Source organism: Garra rufa, chromosome 25 (genome assembly GCF_049309525.1).
Source record: "Garra rufa chromosome 25, GarRuf1.0, whole genome shotgun sequence".
In the NCBI taxonomy this organism is placed as follows: domain Eukaryota; kingdom Metazoa; phylum Chordata; class Actinopteri; order Cypriniformes; family Cyprinidae; genus Garra; species Garra rufa.
Window position 1 is genome coordinate 33,396,676 of NC_133385.1, and position 27,721 is coordinate 33,424,396.

General features: G+C 37.0%; 1 gene segment (V, D, J or C); it reads left to right on the top strand.

Moving 5' to 3' along the window:
- The first annotated feature begins 590 nt into the window (after positions 1–590).
- On the top strand, positions 591–20,030 carry LOC141301685 (Ig kappa chain V-III region MOPC 63-like). The segment is given in 4 exon segments: positions 591–639; positions 727–1,037; positions 17,916–17,964; positions 19,533–20,030. Coding segments are annotated over 4 exon segments (723 nt in total).
- The last annotated feature ends 7,691 nt before the right edge of the window (positions 20,031–27,721 follow it).

The following is a 27,721-nucleotide window of genomic DNA, read 5'->3' on the forward strand; positions in this document are numbered from 1 at the left end:
ATGACACCTGATGCTCCTGAACACCTTCAGCTCCAACTCCGGTCTAAAGGGAAGCCTGTGTTTGTCTCTCACATCAATGCCATTTATGGAGTCATTTTTTATTAACACAGAAAACAGTATGAATACATTATGAGGAGAAAATAAAATATGTGAATAAAACATATGAATACAAGCTGAACGAGAATAGTATTGGGTGCATTTATAAGTTAAAGCAACAACAAACACTCATTATTGTCTGTCTGTTTTCTATAGTTTATATTTATATTATTGTACGGCACAGCATAAACAGTATTAAAGATGTAAGTTTGAATTAAAACTTTCCTCATCTCCTCAGCCATTTTTTTTTTTTTTTTGTGATTTTAATGTTTAGGTGAAAGTTGTGAGGAAATGTCAATTATATAAAATCGTATGGCCAAAGGTATACAAGTTTGTTTTCAGCTCAAGCTGTTGTAAATCCTGCCCACTTGTTTGCATTTTCAGCACATGCGTCAGTGCTCTGAGAGTGTTTATAGTGCTGTGAGTTTAACACTTCATGACTGACAGCAGAACAGAACAGAATCTTCATCATCACACAAGACAAAACAACAACAATGAACAACATCCTCATCCTCACCTGGACTCTGACTCTCTGCATTCATGGTAAATACTTACTTAATAATTTATAACATTACACACATCTAATGTACAGTCCAGTTACCACTAAATGAATAAAATGTTTTATTTCAGAGATCTGGGGACAATATACAGTGACTCAGAATCCAGCAATAAAATCCATCAAACAAGGAGAAACTGTTACGATCAGCTGTAAAACCAGTCAGCTGATTTCTGGCTGTAGTGACTGTGTGTCTTGGTATCAGCAGAAACCTGGAGAAGCTCCTAAACTCCTCATATATTACATTAGGAGACTTCAGTCTGGAACTCCATCTAGATTCAGTGGCAGTGGATCAAACTATGGAAGTGATTTCACTTTGACCATCAGTGGAGTCCAGACTGAAGATACAGGAGATTATTACTGTCAGAGTTATCACAGTGGTCCAGTGTTCACACAGTGATAAAGAGACGTACAAAAACCTCCGTCAGTCAGAGTCACAGTGACTGCACTGATACAGCTGAGAGATACTGCAGCTGCTGATGGGAAGATGACAAACAACACAACGACAAAGCGTATAATTTCTACGGTGGCCGAGAGAGCTCAATGCGCTGCAACTTAAGAAAACACATGCAAACAGAAAAAAACGACAACAACAACAACAACAACAACAACAAAAAACATCTTCATCAGTTTGACAACACAGGCGCTGCAAATCCTCGCAACGCAAACACAAATACAGAAACACACTGCAAACACAAAAAAGAGCTGCAAACACAAAAAAAGCTGCAAACACAAAAAAAGTGCTGAAAACACAAAAAAGCTGCAAACAGAAAAAAGCTGCAAACACTAAAAAAAACGCTGCAAACACAAAAAAGGCTGCAAACACAAAAAAAAGCTGCAAACACAGAAAAAGCGCTGCAAATAAGATGGAGCACAATGGAAATGTTTCAGGGGGACCTCAAAAAGTGACGAACCCATCTGGGAGCTGATTATTTGTTCAGTGGCTGTTGGTCAGAGCAGATGTGTTGTCGGTGAGCTAAAAGGTATCACTCAAAAAAATGATTTTTCAGTTTTGTTCACTTTACCTGAACAATTCATGTTAAATGAATGCCATTTGGGCTATTTTTCATTTCAACATGCACTCAAAAAAACAGCACTTTGGTTGAACGTGATTTAATCATGGACAGTGTTTCCACGTGATTCCACCACATTATCTTAACAACAATGGATGATATTAAACCAGCTTGAAATATTTGTGTTCATCTAACATGAACAGATGGCATTCACTAAACATGATCTAAATACTAAATTTTAACTTGAATTAATGGTTTTTATTGAACAGAAGTCAAAGTTAATGAGATAATTAGTAATTAGTTAAGTGATGATTGATCATTATTGGAGACACCTGATGTTAACAAGCAGAATCACCAAAGGAGAAAATCTAATTTTTTTTAAGAAACCATTACAGTGGTCAGTGTTTTCATTAGTTGGTCTCTTGACCCTTACATCTTTAACATTAGATCTTGCTGGGCTGCTTTGTTTGGGAGTAAACAACCAGACAAGCCAAGACCACAAGTCATCAGGGGATGATAATTATGGTTTAATGTAATCATTGCTTGACCTGAATCATTGAACTCAATTTAGAGTAGAGTTGTGACGTTCGCGAACGAACTGATTCTTTTGAACGGCTCATATACATGAAAGATGGGAGCCGAGTCGCGGCTGGGGGGAGCCGTTCTTTCTGTCGTTCTTTTTTCCTATGCGTGTTTCACACAGATGCACACAAATTATTCCCGGATGGTCTACTAATTGATTTAAGATTACGAAGTGTGGATCAATGCACACTCTAACGGCTAATATTGCCCACAACACATTGCCCGGTGAACAAGGATCCAATTAGGACTACAAACACGCATAAAAAATGTAAAAAAAACTACAACCATGGCGGATAAGCGCGACCAACGGACAGGTAGAGAAAGGGGTTTTAGTGATAAATAATCAATGTGTAACCTAATTAAAAATATTTATTTAATGTTATCCATGGTATATTTCATGTGCAGCAACATTATGAACTTTTATAATGATAGGTTTAGTCATTAACGTTTAAATGCATCATTATGCATACACCAGCAAAGTTCTCGGCCTAAAAGACTCGTAGAAGAATGTGCCTTTTCATTTCTCTCTAATACTAGTAGGAATAGTAGGAATAGTAGGAAATCAAATTAAACGAAATTTAGATGATATTAACTGACAGGGCAATTTAAACAGTGACAGGATTTAGGTAACTAAGCAACAGACGAAGTAGTATGTCCCAAAGCTTGCCTACTATTCAGCTACATACTCAAAAGTATGTACTTTTTCTTCACAAAAAGAGTACATACTTTAAGGGCATAGTATAAGTATGCGAATTGGGACTCAGCAACACACTTTGTACTAAAGGTAGATCCAAAATAGTGATGTCACTGTCTAAGCAGAGGGATGTTGTGCAACCCTATGGAATATAGTGCACACATGACAAATGAGGTAATAATCAATATTTCAGAATAATTCAAACTCAGATATTGGTGTGTGATATCTGAGTTTTAATTATTTGACTACAAATCTCACCTCATCATTCCTCCCAGTGATTATTTCAAGGATAAACTGAGATGCCCCCAAGCTGGCTTCTTAAAACTGACTAAATATTTAAAAAGAGCCTTTCTTTTGAACGGCTCTTTGAAAGGAACGGATCGCAAAGATCCGGATCCCCTCAAAGAGCCATAAATCCCATCACTAATTAAGAGTCAAATCTCTGAGTTATTTTCCATTAAAGGAACTGTAACTCAGAGAAAAGTTTCTAAAAGTGTTCAGTCAAGTAACTGTTGTAAATATTTAGTCTCATAAGTCCATAACATGCAATACTGTCCATCTATCTTTAAAATATACTTCAGAAGAATTTCTCACAAATTAAAAGATATTTGCTCAGACACACACAGACATCAAGAACCAGCGTATGAATCTCAGCAATGGTGACAAATGATGTATTCAGATAAACAGATCAACTCTGAACATCACAAAACAAGTTATTAAAAAGTCACATAAAAACAACAAAAACAAATGAAAATAGTAAGAATAAAATAAATTATGAAGACAATTCAGCCCATAATTTATTCATGCTGCAATGCATGATGGGAATCATGGAGGAGTTCTGATTGGCTACAACATGCATTTTCTGATGGTCACCGTTGTTGTGATTCTCACACTGATTCTTCATGTTTGTGTGTCTTAAAAAAAGGTTATGTAACCAGTGATAAAACCCATGGTCTATTACTTCAGAAAGATTTCTTGAAAACTTGATTGCCTTTAGTCTGGTTTGTCTGGCTGTTAAAACACTGCTACAGCAGCCAAACAAAATCTGCTTTTACAGACGGTAAGCTCAAGACCGCAACTAATGCAAACACTGACCACTGTGATGGTTTCTTAAAAAATGTGATTTTCTCCTTTGGTGATTCTGCTTATTAACATCAGGTGTCTTCAATAATGATCAATCATCACTTAATTAATCACTAATTATCTCATTAACTTTAACTTCTATTCAATAAAAAACATTAATTCAAGTTAAAAATTAGCATTTCGTCGCTGTCGGGTGGAATCCTCGTAACTCCAAAACCAATATTTTTCAGGAAATAAAAAAAACTGCATATTTTTTGAGTTATTAAACATTGTATCGTTAAAGTTGGTATTATACCTTATATTGCTATCATCTACTGTTGTGTACCAACATTAACACAACATTTCCCTATAATTATGTTTAAATGGAGATACGAGATTTATGACTTGAAAGCAGGGAGATACGCGGTTACGCTGTCATTGATTAGAATGGAACGGACACAGACGTCGCTGCTGTCAGATGTGTTTATCAAAGTCTGCGGTCGCGTTGAGCCTTTTGACAAGAGATAAGGCTTTAAGAGCTATTCAAAGCTAATGATTGTGCTAACATATTCCTAAACTCTATTTTACACGTTTAAGAGCTATGAGTAATGCAATACCAAAATAAAACGTTAAACAGGCTGTCTAATAGGCGGAAATTAAACTGCACGCAAAGTCGGTGGTCGCGTTGAGCCTTTTGATGAGAAAAGGCTTCAGTAGTTACAAAAATTAATAACTGTGGTAACACACATCTTCCTAAACTCTATTTTAAAGGTTTAAGAGCTATAGGTAATGAAATACAAAAAACGATGAGGTGACTAGGCTGTCTAATAGACAGAAATTATCCTAATCTGCATGCAAACTTACCTTCATACCTCACAGGCTTCATTCTGCACGTAAGCATTACAGCTATCGATTTTAAACAAAACAGGCCTACTCAAATGTATCTAAACTATTTTCTCTCTTTATTGTTAAAAAAAACAGACAATAGTTATCCAAAGATAGACTTACTTGGCGCCATTAGACAGCCCTTTTTCTCCCATAAATAAAAACTTGCTACTATTTTACATGCACAGTGCCAAGAGAGGCATAGTCTAGAAGTAGGCCAAACAGCTTAACAGTAAAATAATAATAAAAATTAAAGCTAAGTCAACAAAATAATAATAAAAACAATAATTTAATGGAGGAATCCAAACCATTCAATTTTAATTCAAGTATTATATCAGATACATTTAAAAACTTCAATGCACATGTATACTATTAATAAGCCTAGTAAAAAGTAGATATTACATAAATATTATTGATTTCTGATATCAAAACTATAAAAATATCTGATATCTTAACTGATATCATAGTTTAACAGATTAACAGTCAATATGACGGCAATGTAACAACACACACATAGCCTCACAGATGCATGCACACAGACAAGGCTTTACTAAGCCCATTACTGAGTGTATTTGTGTTTATGAGTAGGGTGAGCCCTTGTCTGTGTGCCTGTATCTGTGCTCTGTGTGTGTTGTTACATTGACTGTGTTAAGGGATAGTTCACTTCAAAATGAAAATTCTGTCATATTCACCCTCAAGTTGTTTTCAAGAGTTTCTTTCTTCTGCTGAACACAAAGGAAGATATTTTGAATAATGTCAGTAACCAAACAGTTAACTGGACCCATTGACTTACATAGTAGGAAAAAAAAATACTATGAAAGTCAGTGGGTCCAGTTAACGGTTTGGTTACTGACATTCTTCAAAATATCTTCCTTTGTGTTCAGCAGAAGAAAGAAAATCAAGTTTCTTATCAAGTTTCTAAGCTAGTGAAGCAAATTGTTGTAAAAGCTGTGAAAATCCTTTGGGATGACTTCCTTCAGGTCTTGGAGGTGTTTGAATTTCAGCTCTTTGATCTTCAGGCAGTCTGAATAGAGTGGGGTGACTGTGTGGCTGTCTGAGGTGGAGTTTCGGAGTTGGTGACTTGGATGTGGATGCCAGTCATCAGAGTGGTTGATTTTGAAGTCCATCGTTCCATTGTTGTTGTACCTAATAGCACAAAATATAACACAACATCATAATCACTGTAAGATTTCATAAAATAATATGCAACATCATAATGCCATGCATAAGATTTACATTGGTAATTACCTGATGGCTCTGATATCGTGGACAGTTGGGTCACCAGGCCTTGCTCCAGGGCGCAGAGACTTGCAGAGCCTCAGCTTGGTGAAGTCCTGCACTGTAAAAAACAACCTATAGAATCTACTCAATAAAATGGGGTAAACTGATGTAACAATTTGCACAGTTTGTTTGGGTAGATTCTATCCTATATATCTGAGTAAAGAATACCTGAATTGATCAGCTAAGACAAACTAAAAAAAGTAGGTAAAGTCTACACAGCAAAAAGCCCAGTATTAAATGAACTCTCCCAATAGTTTGAGTCCATACTCAAGAGTATTAAAATGAACACTGAAGCAGTGTTAGAGTTATTGAGGTAATTAAGTTATTCATTGAGTGGTGATTGACCATTATTAAAGACCTGTGTGATGTTAAAAAGCAGAATCACCAAAAGGAGAAAATCTAATTTTGTAAGTCACCATTATAGTGGTCAGTGTTAGCATTAGTTTAGCTCTTTACCATTAACTTCTTAACATTAGGTTTTGTTTGGGTGCTCTAATTGAGTTATAACGGTCAGACAAACCAGGAGAAATTAGATCATGTGGTGTTGAACATGCTTTGACAAAGTCATAATGTAATGACCAGAATAACTGAGTTATATTTATTTAGTTAATTATGCTGGATTAATCAGAGAGGTGTTTTTAAAGCTTATTTTGACAAAAATATGCACGTATTTTAGATATAGACACACAGACATCAACAATCAGCATGAGAATCACAACAATGGTGACCATCAAAAACGTATGTTGTAGCCAATCAAAACTCATCCGTGTCTCCCATCATGCATTGCCGCATGAATAAATTATGAGCTGATGATTTCCGTGATGTTTAGAGTTGATCTGTTTCTGAATATGCTGTTTGTCACCATTGTTGAGATTCATATGCTGATTCCTGATGTCTGTGTGTGCCTAAAAGAGCAACTTTTAAATAAATTTTGATCAGAGGAGCTTGTAAAAAGGCCAATAAAAAAAACAAGCTTTATTATTTTTTTGCTGCTGTAAATCCCCAATGCAGTTGTAATAAATAAAGAATATAGAACTGAAAGACTACACTCTAAACGATTCCAATGGCTCAAATTAAGCTTATTTTAAACAAGAATTATCACCACTGCATGATTTTTGCTCTTTAGCTTGTCTGGCTGGTTTAGCTAAACAGCTAAACAAACCTTAATGCTAAAAAGCTACAGGTCAAGAGCCCAACTAATGCTAACACTGACCACTATAATGGTGACATAAAAATGTTGGTGTCTTCAATCATTTTCAATCACCATTCAATGAATCACTTAATTACCTGATTAGCTTTGACACTGCTTCAGTGTTGATTTTAACACTCTGAGTATGGACTCAAATAAACTCCCGGGAGAGTTCATTTAATACTGCGCTTTTTGCTGTGTAGACTTTACCTACTTTTTTTTTTGTTTTTCTTAGCTGATAAATTCAGGTATTCTTTACTCAGATATGTAGGATAGAATCTACCCAAACAAACTGTGTAAATTGTTACATCAGTTTACCCCATTTTATTGAGTAGATTCTTAAATTCAGGTATTCTTTACTCAGATATATAGGATAGAATCTACCCAAACAAACTGAGTGCAAATTGTTACATCAGTTTACCTCATTTTATTGAGTAGATTCTATAGGTTGTTTTTTACAGTGTGGAAGAAGGTGTGGTCGATGTACTTGACTTCATATGGATGAGGCTTCACACGGGCCTTCTTCATCAGGTTAACATACTCTGCTGGGAGATACACATCCTGGTCCCTCAGACGCCTCTCGATGACGCTGTGAACGGAGTCGCATTCCATCTGAGTAAGCCCTTTCTCAAGGTACTTCTGAATGAGGACTTTGTTTTTCTTCATAGAGAACTGAAGAAGTGCATTGCTTAGAACTGCATTCCGGTTCTGATACCCGCAGCCGTCACTCCACAGAATAAATGTGTCAGGCTCAGTGTGTGCAGAGAGGTAGTCGACAATGCATGAAACAAACTCACTGGCAGACAGGGATCCCTCACCTTCATGCCAGACATAACATGTGGCACTGTGTGTCAGCATGTTGTACACAGTAAAATTGTGAACTGCAAGCTTTGTTTTGTAATACAAGGCAGAGGCTTTTAGCTTTGGGCACAAAAGGAGGGCTTGTAAGTCCATACATAAGACCATAGTGTTGTTGCTGGCCTTGCTTTTGTCAGACAACTTTTCGGCGCGGGCCTCTTCTTTGTGCAGGAGGTGGTGCTGCCACTCATCATCAGGTAAGTTGCCGGTCTTGAAAGCACAACAGATGTTGCACTGGTCCTTTTTTGGGTGGTAAAGGCCTAGGTTGAGACGCTTGAACTCATCTGTGAACACTTGCCTTGACAAAGGTGTTGCATTCTTCTCTGCTGCAGCGCGACAATACACTGCATACAGATCAGCCATCGACTGAAACACAGGTTCCAGATACTGTTTGGATGTTGTGGATCTGCAGTAGTGTGAGGGCACCTTTGGGAGATCCTGTAAAAAGCTGTGAATGAATTCATGGCCTGCCACTGAACGACGTGCGTTGCTGTGTGTTTGTCCCTCTGTGTCTGCTTGTGTGTGTCCCTCCTTTGCCCAGTTAAGGGCTGACCACTCGCCTATTCCTAGGGTAGACAAAAACATACCTTTGCAGACGTGTCTTCTCTGCCCGCTGACCCGTAAAAAAAAAAAAAAGGAATTTGATCTTCGAGAATTTTCAGCCCCCCTTCTCCTTTGCACGGGGACCACATCAATTAAACCATGCACATACATCCTCTTCTCCTCCCAGGTCATATGTTGCCAAAACTCATTGAAAATGTTATTCCTCTCAGGCTCGCCGATTGCACTGCAGTGATGTTTAGCTGACTTGGCACATGCTGCTGATGAACATCTAGGCCCAACTGCCCGTGGCTCCCTCATTATTTCCTTCTGCTTCTGTTTTCCAACGTATGACTTCCCAACCATTCTTCTTTTCTTGTTGATCATTTTCTTCCAGGTTTTTTCAGCTCTCAGTCTTTTCCTTGGAGGTGCGCCTTCCTCTGCATTAGAGTCCTCTTCCCTTCCACCATGGAAAACTTCAAAATACACACACAAACCAAACGTGCATGAATGAGTTACATCTTTGTACATTGTCAACAGTGTTAACTCTTTAATGAGAAATTGTAGAAAAGCATCTAACCTACCCGTGTCAAACTGCACCTGCTCTGGAGCCAGCAGCGAGGCCTCCTCTCCCTCCAGACCACCAGATAAATCTTTTCAAACACATGGTACAATTAGTGTGAACATTTTTTTAAACAAATGTCTATTGTTGTGAAATCCATCTGCATAAAACTCATAAATTTTGGCATGTGAAATCATGATTATCTCTCAGAAATTCACTCTACCAGCATGCACCACTGTATCCTCCATCACTGTATCCTCCATCACTTTATCCTCCACCACTGTATCCTCCACCACTGTATCCTCCACCACTGTATCCTCCATTGTTGCTTCCTCTCTCTCTACACTCTCTCCATCAAAGCTCTCACTCTCTCCATCAGAGCTCTCACTCTCAATTAGAGCCCTTGCCTGATCATATGGCACATTGACCATCTGACATAGTTCCTTTAAGGACACAGACATGGTTGCTGCAAAAAAAATGAATAAAGGTCAAATGATCATTTCCCTAAGTTATACGGCATGTTTACGTATGGCAACGAGGCAAGAAGCCAGCTAGCTTGCTTAAAGTCATGTCAGCTTTATTTATATAACGTTAGCGCTTTTACAATACAGATTTTGATGAACATGACGACAAAGGCAGCTAGGTTACTTGTTTAACATGACGGCGTGCCTTAACATTGTAAGCTACAATCCTGACATAGTAAGTAACATTAAATTATGTTGTTCCTCAGACGAGCGGCTTAACTAGCGGGGGTCGCGATTTTTTTTTCTTTAAAGCCCCACGAAAATCAGGTTAGCTATCTCACCAAACATGACGACAAAACCAATGCATAGTGACTAATTAAGTCAATGGCAGGCATTTTGTGTGCATTAAATTCATTATTCTCGTCAGAAACCATGGAAGATTTCAATCAACAAGATAGCTAACGTTACCGTCCAATGCAAGACCTAGCTGAAAGAAAAATCCAGCATCCTCAGAAACGATGCATTACACCTTAGCACTACCATTGCTTCAAGATCGAGATAAAACTGTTATATATAATATAATTTACCTCAAACATTTATCTCAGAGGACGTTGCTCGACGAGGATTTCTGGAGATGTTCAATCTTGAGGGCTGAGGAGACAAAATGCCGCGAAGTTTCTGCAGCCCATGAAGTGAAGAAGAGGTGGAGTTACGAGGATTCTCAGACAGTTGAAGTGTCCAATGGAGTTAAGAGATTTGCTCTCAAGCTATTTTCAACACCTTAGATTGGTTAATAAATTGTAAAAATAACAGACCCACGTGGGGACAGACCAATAGCATCGATTTGTGAAAAAATATGAAATTGACTAAATTTGGACATACGAGGTTTCCGCCCGACAGCGACGATTTAGATCATGTTTAGTGAATGTCATCCATTCATGTTAAATGAACACAAATTTTTCAAGTTGGTTTAATATCATCCATTGTTGTTAAGATAATGTGGTGGAATCACGTGGAAACACTGTCCACGATTAAATCATGTTCAACCAAAGTGCTATTTTTTTGAGTGTAATAAAGATGAACTATCACCTTTTAGATTACCGACAACACTTCTGCTCTGACCAGTGATGCGCGGGTTGATCCGAAATGAGCGGGTGACCGCGGGTCATCCAAAAATATTTTTAATTATATTCGGGTCGCGGTCGGTCGGGTCGTTTGAAATAAAGATGCCAATTAAACCTTTGTAATTTATACAGTACTAGACACAATTTTTAATGAAATACATAGACCTACACTTTATTGGCTGAATAATATTTACCTTTTGAATGCTGAGCGTTATTAACTGTTGAATAAATGCTGACGTGGGACAAAATGCCTGATTTCCCAACACGTTGAACTGAGCAAAGCCATTGTACCATTTTAATAGGCTACTTTTAAACGCATATAGCTCAGTAATGTCAGCTTTATATATTTTCTGAGAAGGGGTGGGATTTTTGTTGGGAAAGTCGAGGGAGAGACGCACACTACAATTAGACTGGATAAACACATGCAGCATCTTAATTGTTAAAGTGCCCCTATTATGCCTTTTCAAATATGATATTTCATGTAGTGTGTCATGTAGCTGTATGTGAACATAAACTATCTGCAAAGTTGTGACGCCGACAGTGCACTATAAATTAAGTTTTTGTCTAACAAAAAAAAGAGTCGGCTCACATTCGCCTAAACGAGTCGTCAGCAATTCGAATCTTTTTTCTGTAACGGCCACACGTCACGAGCTACACATTTGCGTAATGTCCGCCCACGTTCAATTTCGCGAACAACTTGCCCGCCCACAAACAGTAGGCCTACCATTTTCACGTGGATGAACGTTACATCATGTCAAGAAACGCCCTGCGCTGTGAGAGTGAATTTGTTTTATATGCCCTTCCGAAAGATGAAACTACCAAGAATGAGTGGTTAACATTAATTTTTTCAACACCTCAGCAGTCCAATTCCAATCTTGTTTTGTGTTCGCGTCATTTTACTGATGACAGCTTTTCCAATCTTGGGGAGTAACGTTACAACGCGGGATTCACCAAACGCTTGGTTTTAAAAAATCGATCAGTGCCCAGTTTATTTGGACCGGCTTGCTCCTCTGAACTTCTACCTGTAAGTATGATTAATAATTGATGATTGTATTTTCTAGCGATCGTTCAAAATACGTCTTTGTGTACGTTATGGTGTGTAACAACCCCGCACATGTCTTGGTAACCGGCTAACTTGCATTTCTGTAGTTCTGTTGTTCAGCTGTGAGTGCAATGTAGTCTAAAAATTGTGATTGATGCAGCTTGACTGTCTGTCTGCCTTATTAGTTTAAGTAATGATAATGATAAACGATGGCTTAACGCAGTGTTATGCATTATACAGTGTTGAAGTTCACAACGTAGAGGTGTGCCCGGTTCGCTTACAAAAGCAAATTGCAAGCACTTTCCACAGTTAACATATGACACCCACTGAGAAACGTCCTGCTCCAGTCGTACTTGCAAAACAGTTTCTTGTCGATGTGCCACTTCAACCGTTTCATCGTCAGACTCCGGCTCGAATTGATAGGGTAAAATCGAGGCTATCTTTTCTATGCATTAACAGGTCTCCGCAGCTGTCATTCAGTTATGGCAATGGGCGTTTCGTTTTGCGCTGAAGCGGTAGACCAATCCAAAAGGACTGCACCATCTGACCAATCACAGCAGTGAGGGCTCACGGAAAGGAGGGGTTTAGAGAGACTGATTCTTCGAACTGCTTCACACGAGTCGTTTACGAATCATTTAGAAACGGGGTAAAATTAAATCTAATTTTGGAGAAAACTAAAGTGTTTTTTGAACTTGCATACATGTAAACCTGTTTTAAGAGACTATTACAACAATATTAACTACCTTTAACATGACATAATAGGGGCACTTTAAGAAAATGGTATTCCTAATAAATGTCTCGAATATTTTGATTATGTCCAATGTTTCTCTTTCTTTTTGGAATTATTAGACACATTTATTTTCAAATGCCTAGGTCTGTTTAATTTCCTTAATTATTAAATTTATGCTTGTTTAAAACCAGGGATTAAAAACGAATTCCGAATAAAAACTGTATTTTTTCTTTACATTTCCAGAGAGCGAAACGAACCAAATTAAGCATTACTTAATAAATTCAAGGCACTATAATTTCCTATTATTAACAACTATTATAGCTATACAATATATATATATATATATATATATATATATATATATATTGTCATATTCGTGATTCCTGAATTTATTAATGAACCTAGCCTATAAAATTGATTTAATATTCTTGATAATTTTTAGAAGAATAAAAGTTAAGAAAAAAGAAAAAAGGCCTCCTTAAATAGCCACCAAACAGGAAGTTGCCCATGAAGCAGCAGAGGGAGCGATAACAGGGTGGCTCCCTCTGCTGGCGTGGCATTACAGAACCCCTCCCCCCTTCTAGGAGCGACTCCTGGCACTCAAACAGCAACAGTCCAGGAGGGTGGGGGAACAGAGGCAAAACAGGGGGTGGGACGGTGGGCCAGGTCCATGCAGGGGAAGTGGGCCTGGATCGTGGAACAGGGACAGACAGTGAAGCACTGGAGGACCTGGACCATAGAGCTGTGGCAGCCAGTGGAAATTTGGAGGACCTGGGCCGTGAAGCAGTGGCAGATAGTGGAAGAGTGGAAGCCATGGCGGGGTTGGCAGAGCAGGAAGCCAAGGCGGTGCAGGCAGAGCAGGAAGCCATGGCGGAGCAGGCAGAGCAAAGAGCCTTGGCGGAGCATGCAGAGCAGGGAGTCTTGGCAGAGCAGAGAGCCTTGGTGGTGCAGGCAGAGCAAGAAGCCTTGGCGGTGCAGGCAGAGCAGGAAGCCTTGGCGGAGCAGGCAGAGCAGGGAGCCTTGGTGAAGCAGGTAGAGCAGGAAGCCTTGGCGGTGCAGGTAGAGCAGGAGGCCATGGCGGAGTAGGCAGAGCAGGAAGCCTTGGTGGTGCAGGTAGCCTGGGTAGAGCAGACAGTTCACGGATGAATTCCTTGGCTGTGGCATGACAGGCAGAGAGTTCATAGGAGGACGCCGCCCCCATTGGAGGATCCACAGCATGAGCTGACACCTCTGGAGGCATAGGCGTCAATTCTAGAGCAGATGTGGCAGTGCGTTCATAAATGGACGCCACCTCCTTGGGAGGTTCTACAGCGTGAGCTGACACCTCAGGAGGTGCCTCAGGAGCAGACTTGTGGTCAGTTGAGGCCACTGGGACAGACTCGCAGTCAGGTGAGGCCTCTGGGGCAGACTCGTGGATAGACGAGGCCTCTGGAGTTCAGTGTGTAGCCCACACACTGAAAATGGTAACGCCATTACCAGCAGCACAGTAGATAGTGGGATGTCTGTTGGCCTTGAGGGTGTGGATGCTGTGGACTTGTGGATTGGGAATGTGGGCTCTGCGTGGCTTGGGTCAGTTAATACATAATGAGGTTCTTGGTGGTCAGCTGTGACGTGAGGAGGCTCTAGAGGATTAGCTGAGATGTCATGTGATTTTGGAAAGACAGAGGGGACCTGGTTAGGTTCTGGCAGGACAGCAGTTTCTTGACTTGATTCAGGGAGGCCTGCCATGGCTTGACTTGACTCAGGGAGGCCTGCCGTGGCTTGACTTGACTCAGGGAGGCCTGCCGTGGCTTTACTTGACTCAGGGAGGCCTGCCGTGGCTTGACTTGATTTGTGCAGTCCAGCTGCGACTTGACTTGGCTTGTGAAGGTCAGCTGTGACTTGACTTGGCTCAGGGAGATCAGCTGTGGCTTGACTTGGCTTATGAAGGTCAGCTGTGGCTTGACTTGGCTCGGGAATAACAGCAGCAACTTGACTTGGCTCAGGAAGATTTGCTGTGACTTGGCTTGACTCGTGGGGAACAGCTGTGACTTGGCTTGACTCGTGGAGAGCAGCTGTATCTTGTCTTGGCAAAGAAAGTGTAGCCCTGTCTTGACTTGACGCCGGAGAACCAGGCATCACTTGACTCGATGTCAGTGGAACGGTTGTGACTTGACTTGGCTTTGAAGGAATCACCGTGACTTGGTTTGACTTAGCTAGAACAGCTGCGGCTTGGCATGACTGTGCTGGAGTAGCTGCGGCTTGATGTGATTCAGGAGGTACTGCTGTGTATTGAGGTGACTCAGGAAGTGCTGCTGGACTTGAGTCAGGGTGTGAAACTTTGCCTCGACTTGCCTCAGAATGTAAAACGATGTCTTGGCTTGACCCTGAATGTAAAGCTGTGTCTTGACTTGACTCAGGAAGTAAATCTGTGTCTTGACTTGGCCTTGAAGGAATGGTTGTGATTTGACTTGACGTTGGAGGAACAGTTGTGACTTGACTTGGATTTGTTGGAGCAGCAGTGGTTTGGCTTGACTTAGCTAGAACAGCTGCGGCTTGATGTGATTTGGGAGGTGGTGTAGTGTCTTGAGGTGACTTGGAAAGTGCTGTTGTGTCTTGTCTTGACTCAGGAAGTGTGGCAGTAAGTTGACTTGGTTCAGGAAGTGCTGCTGTGTCTTGACTTTTCTCTGAAAAAACAGCAGCCGTGACAAAACTTGATTTTGCAGGAATAGCAGCTGTGACGTGACTTGACATAGCAGGAACAGCAGCTGTGATGTGACTTGACATTGCAGGAACAGCAGCTGTGATGTGACTTGACAGTGCAGGAACAGCAGCTGTGTCTATGCTTGGCTTAGGATGCGAAGCGGTGTCTTTTCTTGACTCAGGGAGTGTTATGGTGTCTTGATTTGATTTGACTGGAACAGCTGTGACTTGATCTGATGTTGGAAGAGCAGCTGAATTAGGTGCAGACTCAGGATCAGCAGACAAGATGTGCGCAGGCTGTGGTTTGGTTGACATGACGTGAACGGGCTCTGGCTTGGCTGATGTGTTCTTAGGGAGACCAGCTGCTCGAGCCGACAGTAGTGGTGGGTCCTCTATGCTGGAGGCCAACCATCTTGAAACCGGGTTGACACGATGAAGCGTAGATGTAGCGGCCATTTTGGGTACCGGCTCTGGGCTGGCAGTCATCTGGTGAACAGGATTTGAGACGGCGGCCATCTTATGAACAGGCTTTGGGGTGGCTTTCCCCCCAGGTAACTGTGAGCGAATGGGTTCGTCTAACCCTTGACAAAAGCGTGTAAGATCCAAACGCTAGCTTTATCCAAAAACCAGAGAGGGCAGTCCAAAAGTAACAAACAAACAGTGAAACAAGGAAAAACTATGGCAATGGCAAAAATAACAAAGGCTATGACAATGAAAACAAACCATGGCAAAAATATCAAAACAGAGCAATGAATCAGGAGAAACGCTTAGTAGAGTCCGCACACCAAAACAATACTTTGCGGGGCCTGTTTGGTGGCTATTTAAGGAGGCCTACACCAAACAGGCCCAGCAAAGTATTGTTTTGCTGGAAGTTGCCCATGAAGTAGCAGAGGGAGCGATAACAGTCAGTGCATAGGTGAGGGCTCCCTCTGCTGGCATGTCGTTACAATCGGAGAATCAATGACATAATTTAGAGTAGCCTACTTCGAAAATGAAACTTTTTAAATCTGTATAAAGGCAAGACAAACTAAATCACAACATGATCAATCAAACAATTTTTGCCGTCACAAGATTAATAAATTTGTCTTTATGGAAAATATTTTACAATAGTTTACATTCAGAGTAAAAGTTTTTAAACCATTTACTGATAATTACATATGGATTAATTGTTAAACATTTGTTTTGTTCATTTATTGTTGTCAGGATTACAGCCTGTTTTAATTTAGTTTCAATTTCCTATGCATGTGTTGCCTGTCTATTTCCTATAGGTTCCCATTTTTTCCTCTAGTTATTTTTCATGGTATTTGGTTTGCTCCATCACCTGTTCTCTTTCTCCGTGATTATGTTCCCCATGTGTTGTTTGTTTGTATGATTCTTTGTTGTTGTTGTTGTTCTCCATGTGGATTTATTAAAAGTGGACTTATTGGACAGTACTCCTTTGTGACAGTTGTTTGGCTGGCTGATGTGACACTAGTCTTAATATAGACATCTTTTAGTGTGGATGCAACATTTTCAGCTTCCAGGGCTGCTGTAGAAATACTATCTAGTCACGCATGATTAATTTATTTATTAAATGAAATTATCCGATAATAGAGGAGTTACGTAAGTAGCATAAGTGAGTAGCATTCATCTGGTCATGTGATCTCAACATGGTGGCCACCATAAGGAGGAACCAACATTTTAAATAAAGGATGATTTTTTTCTAGGTCATTGAAATTACGGCATTCTTCATTTCAGACCATTTAAAATAAATAAATAAATAAATAAAAAATATTGTCATAGTAAAAAGCACTATTTTTTAAATTAGTATAATTATGTTATACTTTTATCAGAAAATCTGTTTTACTGTATTTAGAGTAACCTAGATGTAAAAAGATGTTTTTATGGCCATTGTGGTCTTTTTAATGTTGAATAAATGTTGAAATGTCGCTTTATGGGAAGTCTTTTCATGTAGCCTATTTTCCCACTTGTATAAAGATCATCAGGACTAAAAATTTTTTCAAATGAGTCTTGACTGAAAAATGTAAATCTGAGAACTTTAGAATAACTTATTAATTAGTCTAAAGCTGCAGGTTTTTCTGTGAATCGTGATGATTGAGCTGCATATAAAGAACAGAAGCATCATTATGAGAAATTCCAGAATATCATAAATGATAAAAGAGGTCAAAGGTCACATCAAATCTCATCCAATACATTTCCTCAAAAAAATAAGTCAGCACACAACAAAAGACTGATTGAGAAATATAGGGTCAAATATAAAGTCAAACTGAACCAAGTCTATTGTCAATTAGATGAATTTACTCTTCAACTGATTATGGAATAAATTAAACCGTTCTTCAAGAAATAACAAACATTTTGATTTTAACAACAAGGATTTTGTGTGAAAGTGTTTTGTTCATACTTTTTGAGGAGTATTTTACTAAAACTATGACTGAGCATTGTCAACAGCTGAGGTGTTTCTACTATCAGTGTGTTGAAGTGTTGTTTGCTCTCTCTCTGCTGGAGTTTGTGTTCACTCGAGTGGAATAGAGGTTTTTGTACGAGCGTTTCATTAGATTGTATCACTGTGGTGGACATTCGGTGGAGGAACTAAACTGGTGATCGGTAAGTCTGTCTATTTTAATTCTCCACTGCAAACATACAATTTAGATTGTGTACAACATTATTTTTAATTTGAAACAGACTTTTTTTTCTAACAATAATACATTTAGTAACATTTTCAATAATGTTTCATTTGTTAATATTAGTTCACTGCATTAAATAACATGAACTAACAATGAAAAGTTATTGTAAAGCATTTATCAATCTCAGTTCATATTGACTGCAGCATTTACTAATAGTATTAAAATCCAAAGTTTCTTCTGCTAATATTAATGGACCTAAGTTAACATGAAGTAACAGTGAACAGTTCTACCTTTATTAATCAATGTTAACAAAAAATAATAAATACTGTAACAAATGTATTGATCATTGTTAGTAAATATTAGTTAATGCATTAACTAATGAAACTTATAGCAAAGTGTTTGTCGCCTTGGAATTATAAGGTTCTTTCTGGTTCCATAGACTTCTGTAGATAGAACCCTTTTTGTTTTTTGTTTTTTAAAAAATCCCATAATGTACACAGCTTACAAAAGAAACATCACATAATGTAAATAAGTTGTCACAGTATAAGAATATGTGAATAACTCACTTTCAACAAAAATGTCAGACAGAGCCTTATAATTCCAAGGCGACAATTTTTAAATATGGTTTTACAGTAAATATTTAATCTGATTGATATTTCATTAATATTTATTTGTTTATCGCATACATATTATACATGGAAAAAAGACATGAAATGAAAAATGTTAAAATACATGAGGTACTTTTAGATTGATCAATAATTTTTAATCTCTTTTGGTCATGTTTTGCTTAAAATTCAGTATTTGAAATTGAGTTTTGAGTTAAATATCTGACTAACTAAAATGCAAAGACAATATTTAGGGATATAAAAATTGACAGCGGCTATTTACACTAAGCGCAAATAACTATAGATTCTATTGACACAATGTTGAAATAGCAGGACTTTCTGATATTTATACTTAAATAGATGCAATTATCTGCACCTCAGTATTGTAGTAAATTAAAACAGTATGCAGTATTTACGTACTGAGTGTAAATTATAGTTTGAATTCAATGTATTAAATGGTACTGCCTTATTGCGACAAAAAGCCCTCCCTACACCTACCCTAAACATAACCGATACTTTATTCTCAACTTTTCAATGATGTCCTTCATTTTTACTGATAATAAATGCCTTTCTGATATGATATGAGATTTGAAAAGGGAGAAAAAAAAAGTTTGTCAAAATGGGGGATTTGAACATGCATCGGTCACGTCGAAAAGAGTGACATAGACGCTTTATCCCCTGCACCAAAGGAGATAACAATTTATAACCATCTTTTGTAATTTTGACTATTCCAATCACACATTGCTGGGTGGAGTTAGTGTAAATAGCCTCTGCCAACAAGACGGGCTATTTGCACTTAGTGTAAATAGACACTCCAATAAAAATTACTGGGGTTATACTTATCTTAATATGGTTTGTTTAATTTAGGAGCTTTCATTAAAATGCATGTAGTGTTTGTGTTTTTTCTTAGTGTTTGTGAATGTGTTGTGTTTGTCTCCTGCAGCTGGTCCCACAGTGAAGCCCTCGTTGTCTCTGCTGCCGCCCTCTTCTCTGCAGATCTCTGGAAACTCAGCCGCACTGCTCTGCCTGCTCAGCTCTTACTCTCCACAGGGGGCGCAGGTGAGCTGGACACTGGACGGCTCAGAGGTCAGAGAGGGGGTCGTGACCAGCGCAGAGAGCGAGCAGGACGGCCTCTTCAGCCGCAGTAGCGTCCTGACCCTCAGCAAAGCAAGCTGGGAAGCGGCAGAGCTGTACGTCTGCAGAGTAACACATGATGGAGCTCCTCATGAGATCTCGTTCACCAAGAGTCACTGTTAGTCGCTCAGAGGCTGATGTTTGTGTCCTGAAGATGAGCCGTATCTGAGTGTCCTGTGTCAGGCAGGATTCACATGAGTCTAGTGCTGCAGCTGTAGTCATTTACAACTCAATACTGAAAGACAGCTCTAGTGTCAAAGCACTGGCTGATCTTTCAATCTGCTGTGTTTGCTGTAACATTCAATAAAGCTTCTCAACAAGCTCCATTTGTGTCTGACAACATCATTCAACTAACAGATGAAGATGCATGTAGTGTTTGTTCAGGTGTTTTCCAGAAGCTTGATCAGTAGCAGTAAATCTAGTCAAATAAAGCTCTTGGGGTTTGAACATGGTCTCTGGAGACAGAGCTGCTCTATTCTGAGAGGATCAGAGTCACTCCACCCTGACAATGCAAATGGGATTTTCAGCCCACACTCCCAGTGTCACTGTTTGATTGGTTACATGATCTGGACTGAAACACACCAGTTTCACTTCTGCTGTAGTCAAGCAGCCCAGGTGAAAAGGAAATGTATTTAAATAGTGCTTTTTGGACATACATATATTTAAATTACCATTATCATAATAAATGCATATTAAATGTATTATTTTGAAACAAAAACAATAAGCATATTTCAAAATATGCTTAAGAAAAATGTTTAGCTATTTGGACTATATTTTAAAATATTAAATTCTGTTAAATTGGAACAACTTTAAGTACATTTAGTGCAATTTAAGTGTGTTTACTTTACATTAATAAATACTTTGTATTTACAATACATTAAAAATATTATTTTAAATACTTCATTTTAATGTGATTCAATAACATTTCAATAGCATTTCTGCTCATTAGAAATGCATTAGCATTATATTACTAGTTTACTATTAAGCTGTTTTTTTTTTTCGGTATTAAAAATAGTATAAAAGGTGCACAAATCTTTAAAAACATAAATGATTAAACATAAACGTAAAATGTTGGAGTACATTAAAAAAAGCACAGGAGCATTTATAATATCTTGACCAAAGTACATAAATAAAAGATTAATAAAATGCAATGGGAGCCGTTTTTAACCATTTGTAGAACATTTCAGTTATGCCATACTATGAATATTACATCACTGAATATAAGCATCAAAATGCAATTTTACTGAAAAACTCCAAAAATGCAAAAGTGAATAGCCCTTTTTTTTTTTTTTTTTACAAACTTAAGCTTGTAAATGGCTGAACAAAACAAAGAAACAGAAGATTTTATAGCCACAAATGGATTGTCACTTCATTTAGTATGACTTGCATTTTCAACAAATGAGGGCTTATGATTCAGACACTGTAGTATTTAAAGACTGCTTTATCACAGGGCCTGTGAAAGAAAAAGAAAAAAAGATTAACAGTTTTGCATCCATGTTTGAATATATGTATTATAATTTGCATAGAAACACATTAGAATTTTTAGAATTAAATATCCTTATTAAAATGCTTAATCATAGTTGACTACTTTTTTTATTATAATACATTAGAAGTTTATACATTGTGAGAATACACTTATAGTACATATAGCTATAATGTATTATGCGGCAGTAAATTAATGTTCATTATAAAACATTAGAATAAAAAAAATGTTATTTTCAAACTATCTTACTGTTGAAAAGCAGATTGAATGTTCGTTATGTAAATATTTAAAACATACTGCAGCAGGCCCACACATGGTTATAAAGTACTTATACAATAAATCCTATAAAACCTGAATCATTTTCATATCTTCTTTCACAAAGTACACAACATATACTTTAAGTAAGAGTAAAATTAAAATAAGAGTAAAAAAAGAATGTTTTCCTTAAATACACTAAAACTTCACTTAAAGTATGCTTGTGTTAAGCATATGACGTAAAAGCTCAACTATTAGCAAACTATTTACAAACATATTAATATGCAATTCTATATTCAATATTTGAATGCACTTCAAATAAGCATATTGTGGATACAAATGTGCTATAAACATGCTTTTTAAGTATATTTTTAAAATACATTTAATAGTACCAGTGGCCGTTTAGGGTAGTATTTCTTTTTAATAGTACGTCTTTTTCACCGTGGAGCACACAGACAAACCCATTACATTTCAAAGGGATGATGTATATCAAAATGCCGGTAAAATCACAAAAATCTATGATCACAAATACAGTTTTATGCTTAACTTCTTTTTTCTTCATTTTTAAATATCATATCACACTGGACAGACGTTTATTTTCAATAATAATGAAGGACAATGTTGAAAAATAAAGTATCAGGACGGGTTAGGGTAGGTGTAGGGAAGGCTTATATTGTTCCAATAAAGTGGCATCCATTGAATAATCTGAATTAAAATGATACACTCAATGCGTTGTTATTGCATACTGTTTTATAATGTTTTATCCTACTATTTGTACATAGTGTAAATAGAGTCTATAACTAGTTGCACTTATAGTGTAAATAGTACATTGCTAAGAAAATACTGTTATTTTCACTTTTTCACGATGTAAAAAAATAATAATAAATTGTACAAGACTTCTATGATAATAAATAAAATAAAAAATCCTTAATATTATATACTTTATTATTTGAATATAAATTTAGAAATTAAAGTCTCTTTAACTTCACTATGCCATGTTTTATGCATTGCATTCTCTCATCAGCAGCTGCAGTATCTCTCAGCTGTATCAGTGCAGTCACTGTGACTCTGACTGACGGAGGTTTTTGTACGACTCTTTATCACTGTGTGAACACCCAAGTGCTACTCGGGTTGTGTACACTCTGACAGTAATAATCTCCTGTATCTTCAGTCTGGACTCCACTGATGGTCAGAGAGAAATCTTTTCCATAGTTTGATCCACTGCCACTGAATCTAGATTGAGTTCCTGAATAAAGGCTTCTTATGCCATAAATCAGAAGTTTAGGAGTTTCTCCAGGTTTCTGCTGATACCAGGCTAATTCGTTAGAGTATATTCCTACATCTGTACTACACTCTATTGTAGCTGTTTGACCCTGTTGTACAGTTTTAAGTTTAGGCTGAGTCACAGTGACTCCTCTGGATTCTAAAGAAGAGAAAATAAAATAAATTAGTTTGCAAATATTCTTAAAGCAGAATATTTAAATGATAAAAACAATACATATTAGCAATATCAAAAATAAACATCCAACCTTGAATAAAAGCTGCAATGGTCCAGATGAGGATGAGGATGTTGTTCATTGTTGTTGTTTTGTCTTGTGTGATGATGAAGATTGTTTTCTGTTCTGCTGTCAGTCATGAAGTGTTAAACTCACAGCTCTATAAACACTCTCAGAGCACTGACGCATGAGCTGACAATGCAAACAAGTGGGCAGGATTTACAAACAAACTCATAAACTCTTCATATATAACTTTTACTTTCATAATAAAGTTTTGAACCATTTAGGGAAAATTACACATTGATTCATTGTAAAATATATTTTTGTTTATGTTTTGCTGGCTGATATGATATTAATCTTTGACTTTGTATTAACGTCTATCAGTGTAGATGCAGCATTTTCAGTTTTCAGTGATGCTGTAGAAACAACCTATTCACAGTCATGCATGATGCATTTATTTATTAAGTTAAAGAACGTTACCAAGATAAAGTGAGTAGTTTTCATCTGGTCATGTGATCTCAACCCAGCTAACAAATTTTTGTTCTGGGAACGTTTTGCTAACGTTATTTGGAATGTTCCAAAAACGTGGAAATGTCCAGTTTGTTTAACGTTACTAGAACGTGATTTAATGGTTAGCATAACGTTCCTACAACGTTCTTGCAACCTAAATATCACTAAAAATGTAACGTTCTATTAATGTTTATTTGGGACATTCCAGAAACGTTAAAATGTCCAGTTTGCTTAACGTTACTAGAACGTTATTTTATGGTTAGCATAACGTTCCTACAACGTTCTAGCAACCTAAATTTCATAAAAAATATAACGTTCTATGAACGTTTATTTGGAACATTCCAAGAACGTTAAAATGTCCAGTTTGCTTAACGTTACTAGAACGTTATTTTATGGTTAGCATAACGTTCCTACAACGTTCTAGCAACCTAAATTTCATTAAAAATATAACGTTCTATGAACGTTTATTTGGAACATTCCAAGAACGTTAAAATGTCCAGTTTGCTTAACGTTACTAGAACGTTATTTTACGTTTAGCATAACGTTCCTACAACGTTCTTGCAACCTAAATTTCACTAAAAATGTAACGTTCTATGAACGTTTATTTGGAACATTCCAAGAACGTTAAAATATCCTGTTTGCTTAACGTTACTAGAACGTTATTTTATGGTTAGCATAACATTCCTACAACGTTATTGCAACCTAAATTTCATTAAAATATAACATTATATGAACGTTTTTTTTAACATTCCAAGAACGTTAAAATTTCCAGTTTGCTTAATGTTACTAAAACGTTATTTTATGGTTAGCATAACATTCCTACAACGCTCTTCCAACCTAAATTTTATTAAAAATATAACATTCTATGAACATTTATTTGAAACATTCCAGGAACGTTAAAATGTCCAGTTTGCTTAACGTTACTAGAACGTTATTTTACTGTTAGCATAACATTCCTTCATTACTTTCACCTACATTTTATTAAAAATACAAAGTTATAAAAACAATTATTTGGAACTTTACAAAGTATAGTTTAATAAAATGTTATTTTAAGATTAGCAGTGTTGCAACATCATCTTTCAACATCATTATTACAACATTCCAGATACAAGCACATTGCATGCATTTCAGGTATTTAAACTATTAAAGATGCACACTTTCAAAAAAACTCATTAACAGATTGAACAGATTGTGAAGTGAAAATTGCAGATCATGTAAAGTTTAATATTCATGACAAGGACAACTTCACAGGTAAATGTAAACTATCATATTAACATTTAATCAGTGAGAACTTCTGAATTGTGTGTGGGTTTTGAAAAACTAGTACTGCAGGAACTGTGGTCCATGGCCTGTCTTTTCAAACTCCATCTGTAAAGTAAACAGATTGGCTGATGTTACAAACTGTGTTATTACAAAATGCTTATGAAGTAATTAGTGTGGCATTGCAAAACAATTTATTAGGATCTGTGCTGCAAATTCTACAAAAATTAAATCACTCAAAAGTCAAAGCCAGTTTACAAGAAAAGTTATACAATAGGATGGTTCAAGAAAACATTGTAAAAGAGTACACCCCAAAATGAAAACTCAGAAAATAAGGTAAATGCTGTAGATGCCAAACTCATTTGAGTTTATACTTATTTGACTTAACGTTTCAAGAAAGAATTTCCAAACTTATACATCCCAAATTTACAGTCAAGCCCGAATTATTCATACACCTAGCAATTTCTGTATGTTCAAGAGGCATCATTGTGGGAAAAAAAATATATCTTTTACTTACATTTGAACAAAAAGTGGCATGTCCAAAATTATTCATGCCCTTCTCAATAATCAATAGAAAAGCCTTTATTGGCTATTACAGCAATCAAATGCTTCCTTTTATTGCTGACCAGCTTTGTGCATGTCTCCACTGGTATTTTTGCTCATTCATCTTTAGCGATGAGCTCCAACTCTTTCAGGTTGGAGGGTCTCCTTGCCATCACCCTGATCTTTAGCTCCCTCCACAAATTCTCAATTGGATTTAAGTCAGGACTCTGGCTGGGCCACTGCAAAACGTTAATGCTTTTGTCTTCTGACCATTTCTTCACCACTTTTGCTGTGTGTTTTGGGTCGTTGTCGTGCTGAAATGTCCACTGGTGCCCAAGTTTCTCTGCAGACTGCCTGATGTTGTTGGAGGAAGACCAGTGTGAGTGGTTTGGGTGATTTTGTTCTCCACTGTTCAATGAATGGGACTGACAATAACAAAAGGAAGAAAAACCAATTTAGGAGAGGAGGTACTTGGCTCAGATTGCAGTCAGGATTGTGCACCTACATACCTACAGTGTTAAACTCACAGCACTATAAACACTCTCAGAGCACTGACGCATGTGCTGACAATGCAAACAAGTGGGCAGGATTTACAACAGCTTGAGTTGGTAACAAAATCATATACAATAACAATATAGAATACAGTATATAATTTTACCATGCCTGATATATCTGTTTAGTAAAAACAGTAGTTTTGTGAGATATTTATCATTTTTGTTGACTGATATGAGTGTTTTTGGACTCTATACTGATGCATATAGTCTTGAATGAAGCATCACTCAAAAGCTGTTGTGTAAATATCCTCCACACGGCCATATTTCACCAGTGATTTATTTATTCTATAATCAGCAGTGTCTAATATGATAATACATAGATAAAAATTAACAGTATTCCACTGGTCATGTGATTTTAGCATGGCAACCCAAATGAGGAAGGGCTAATCAAACAGCTGTTTCTGAAATTTTTACTTGACTGTCGTCTAGATATCATTAATGTGTCACTGTCATGTAAATTATAAGAATAAGAATACATAACTTAATATAGTTAACAATAATTTTGAATACATCTGTAAAAAGATCAACTCTTCTAACTGAACTGAATTGTGTCTTATATCATGAGTGCGTTTGTGTGTGAGAGAGAGGTGAGAAAACCCAGAAATAGTATTACAGTGTTAAGAATTTAACAAAAAAAAAGTTATTTTATGTTATGATTGTTCAATTAATTTTTTTTTACCAACTCATTTGAGTCTAGACTGAACAATGTGAGCAATTTTGATTAATTTCTCTAAAACTGCAGGTTTTTCTCTGAATCAAGATGAAGAACAGAAGCATCATTATGAAAAACTCCACAACATCATCCATGATAAAAGAGGTCAAAGGTCACCTCAGAGGACACAGCTCATGAAATATATTTCTTTCAAATGTGTTAAATCAGCAAACGACAAGAGAAAGAATGAGAAATACTGTCTCTCTCTCTCTCTGCTGGAGTTTGTGTTCACTCGAGTGGAATAGAGGTTTTTGTATGAGCGTTTCATTAGATTGTATCACTGTGGTGGACTTTCGGTGGAGGAACTAAACTGGTGCTCGGTAAGTTTATTTATTTCCCTTGTATATATATATTGATATTTATTGGTTTTAGAAAATGTTAAAATAGCTACAGCTCTATAATAAAAAATGTAATTAAAATTGTTATTGTCTAAATAAGACCTTCAGAAGAACTGAATTATTCATTCTGAACAAACAATTATTACGACGAATTTCCATAATGTGGACCACTTTGAGTTTTATGAGTTATCACAGGTGTATTTATTTTTCCTTTATTCATTATATGTTGTTCATATTATATTATAGTTCATATTATAGAGTCCATAGTTCATTTTCATAGAAAAAAGGGTCACACTTTATATTAGGTGGCCTTAACTATTATGTACTTACATCAGAAAATAAGTACAATGTATTAATGTGGTCATATTCCATTGCAAAACACTTTTGCTTCTATTAAGGCGGGATATGGGTAACGTTAGAGACAGGTTTGGTGGTATGGGTATGGGTTTAAGGGTGGGTTGGAGTGTATGTCAACAGTGGTAATTACAGAAATTAATTACAAATGTAATTACATATATGTTTTAAAAAATATATAAGTACAATGTAAAAACATGTATGTACACAATAAGTACCTTGTACCAAATGATCAATTAAAATGTAAGTGCATAGTAGTGTAGGCCACCTAATGTAAAGTGAGACAGATAAAAGGAATGATTTTCAATCTTTTTTGCTAATGTTGTGCATATAATTCTGTTTTATAATATCAGAAAAAAAGTGCAAAATCGATATAAATTTTAGAAACAATGATTTTGTTGTTTTTGAATTATGATGTAATTTCCATGTGGTCTGAGCTGTAGTCACAAAATAGCAGTTATTTTATGGCTACAGTTTGCTATGTTGTGTTATT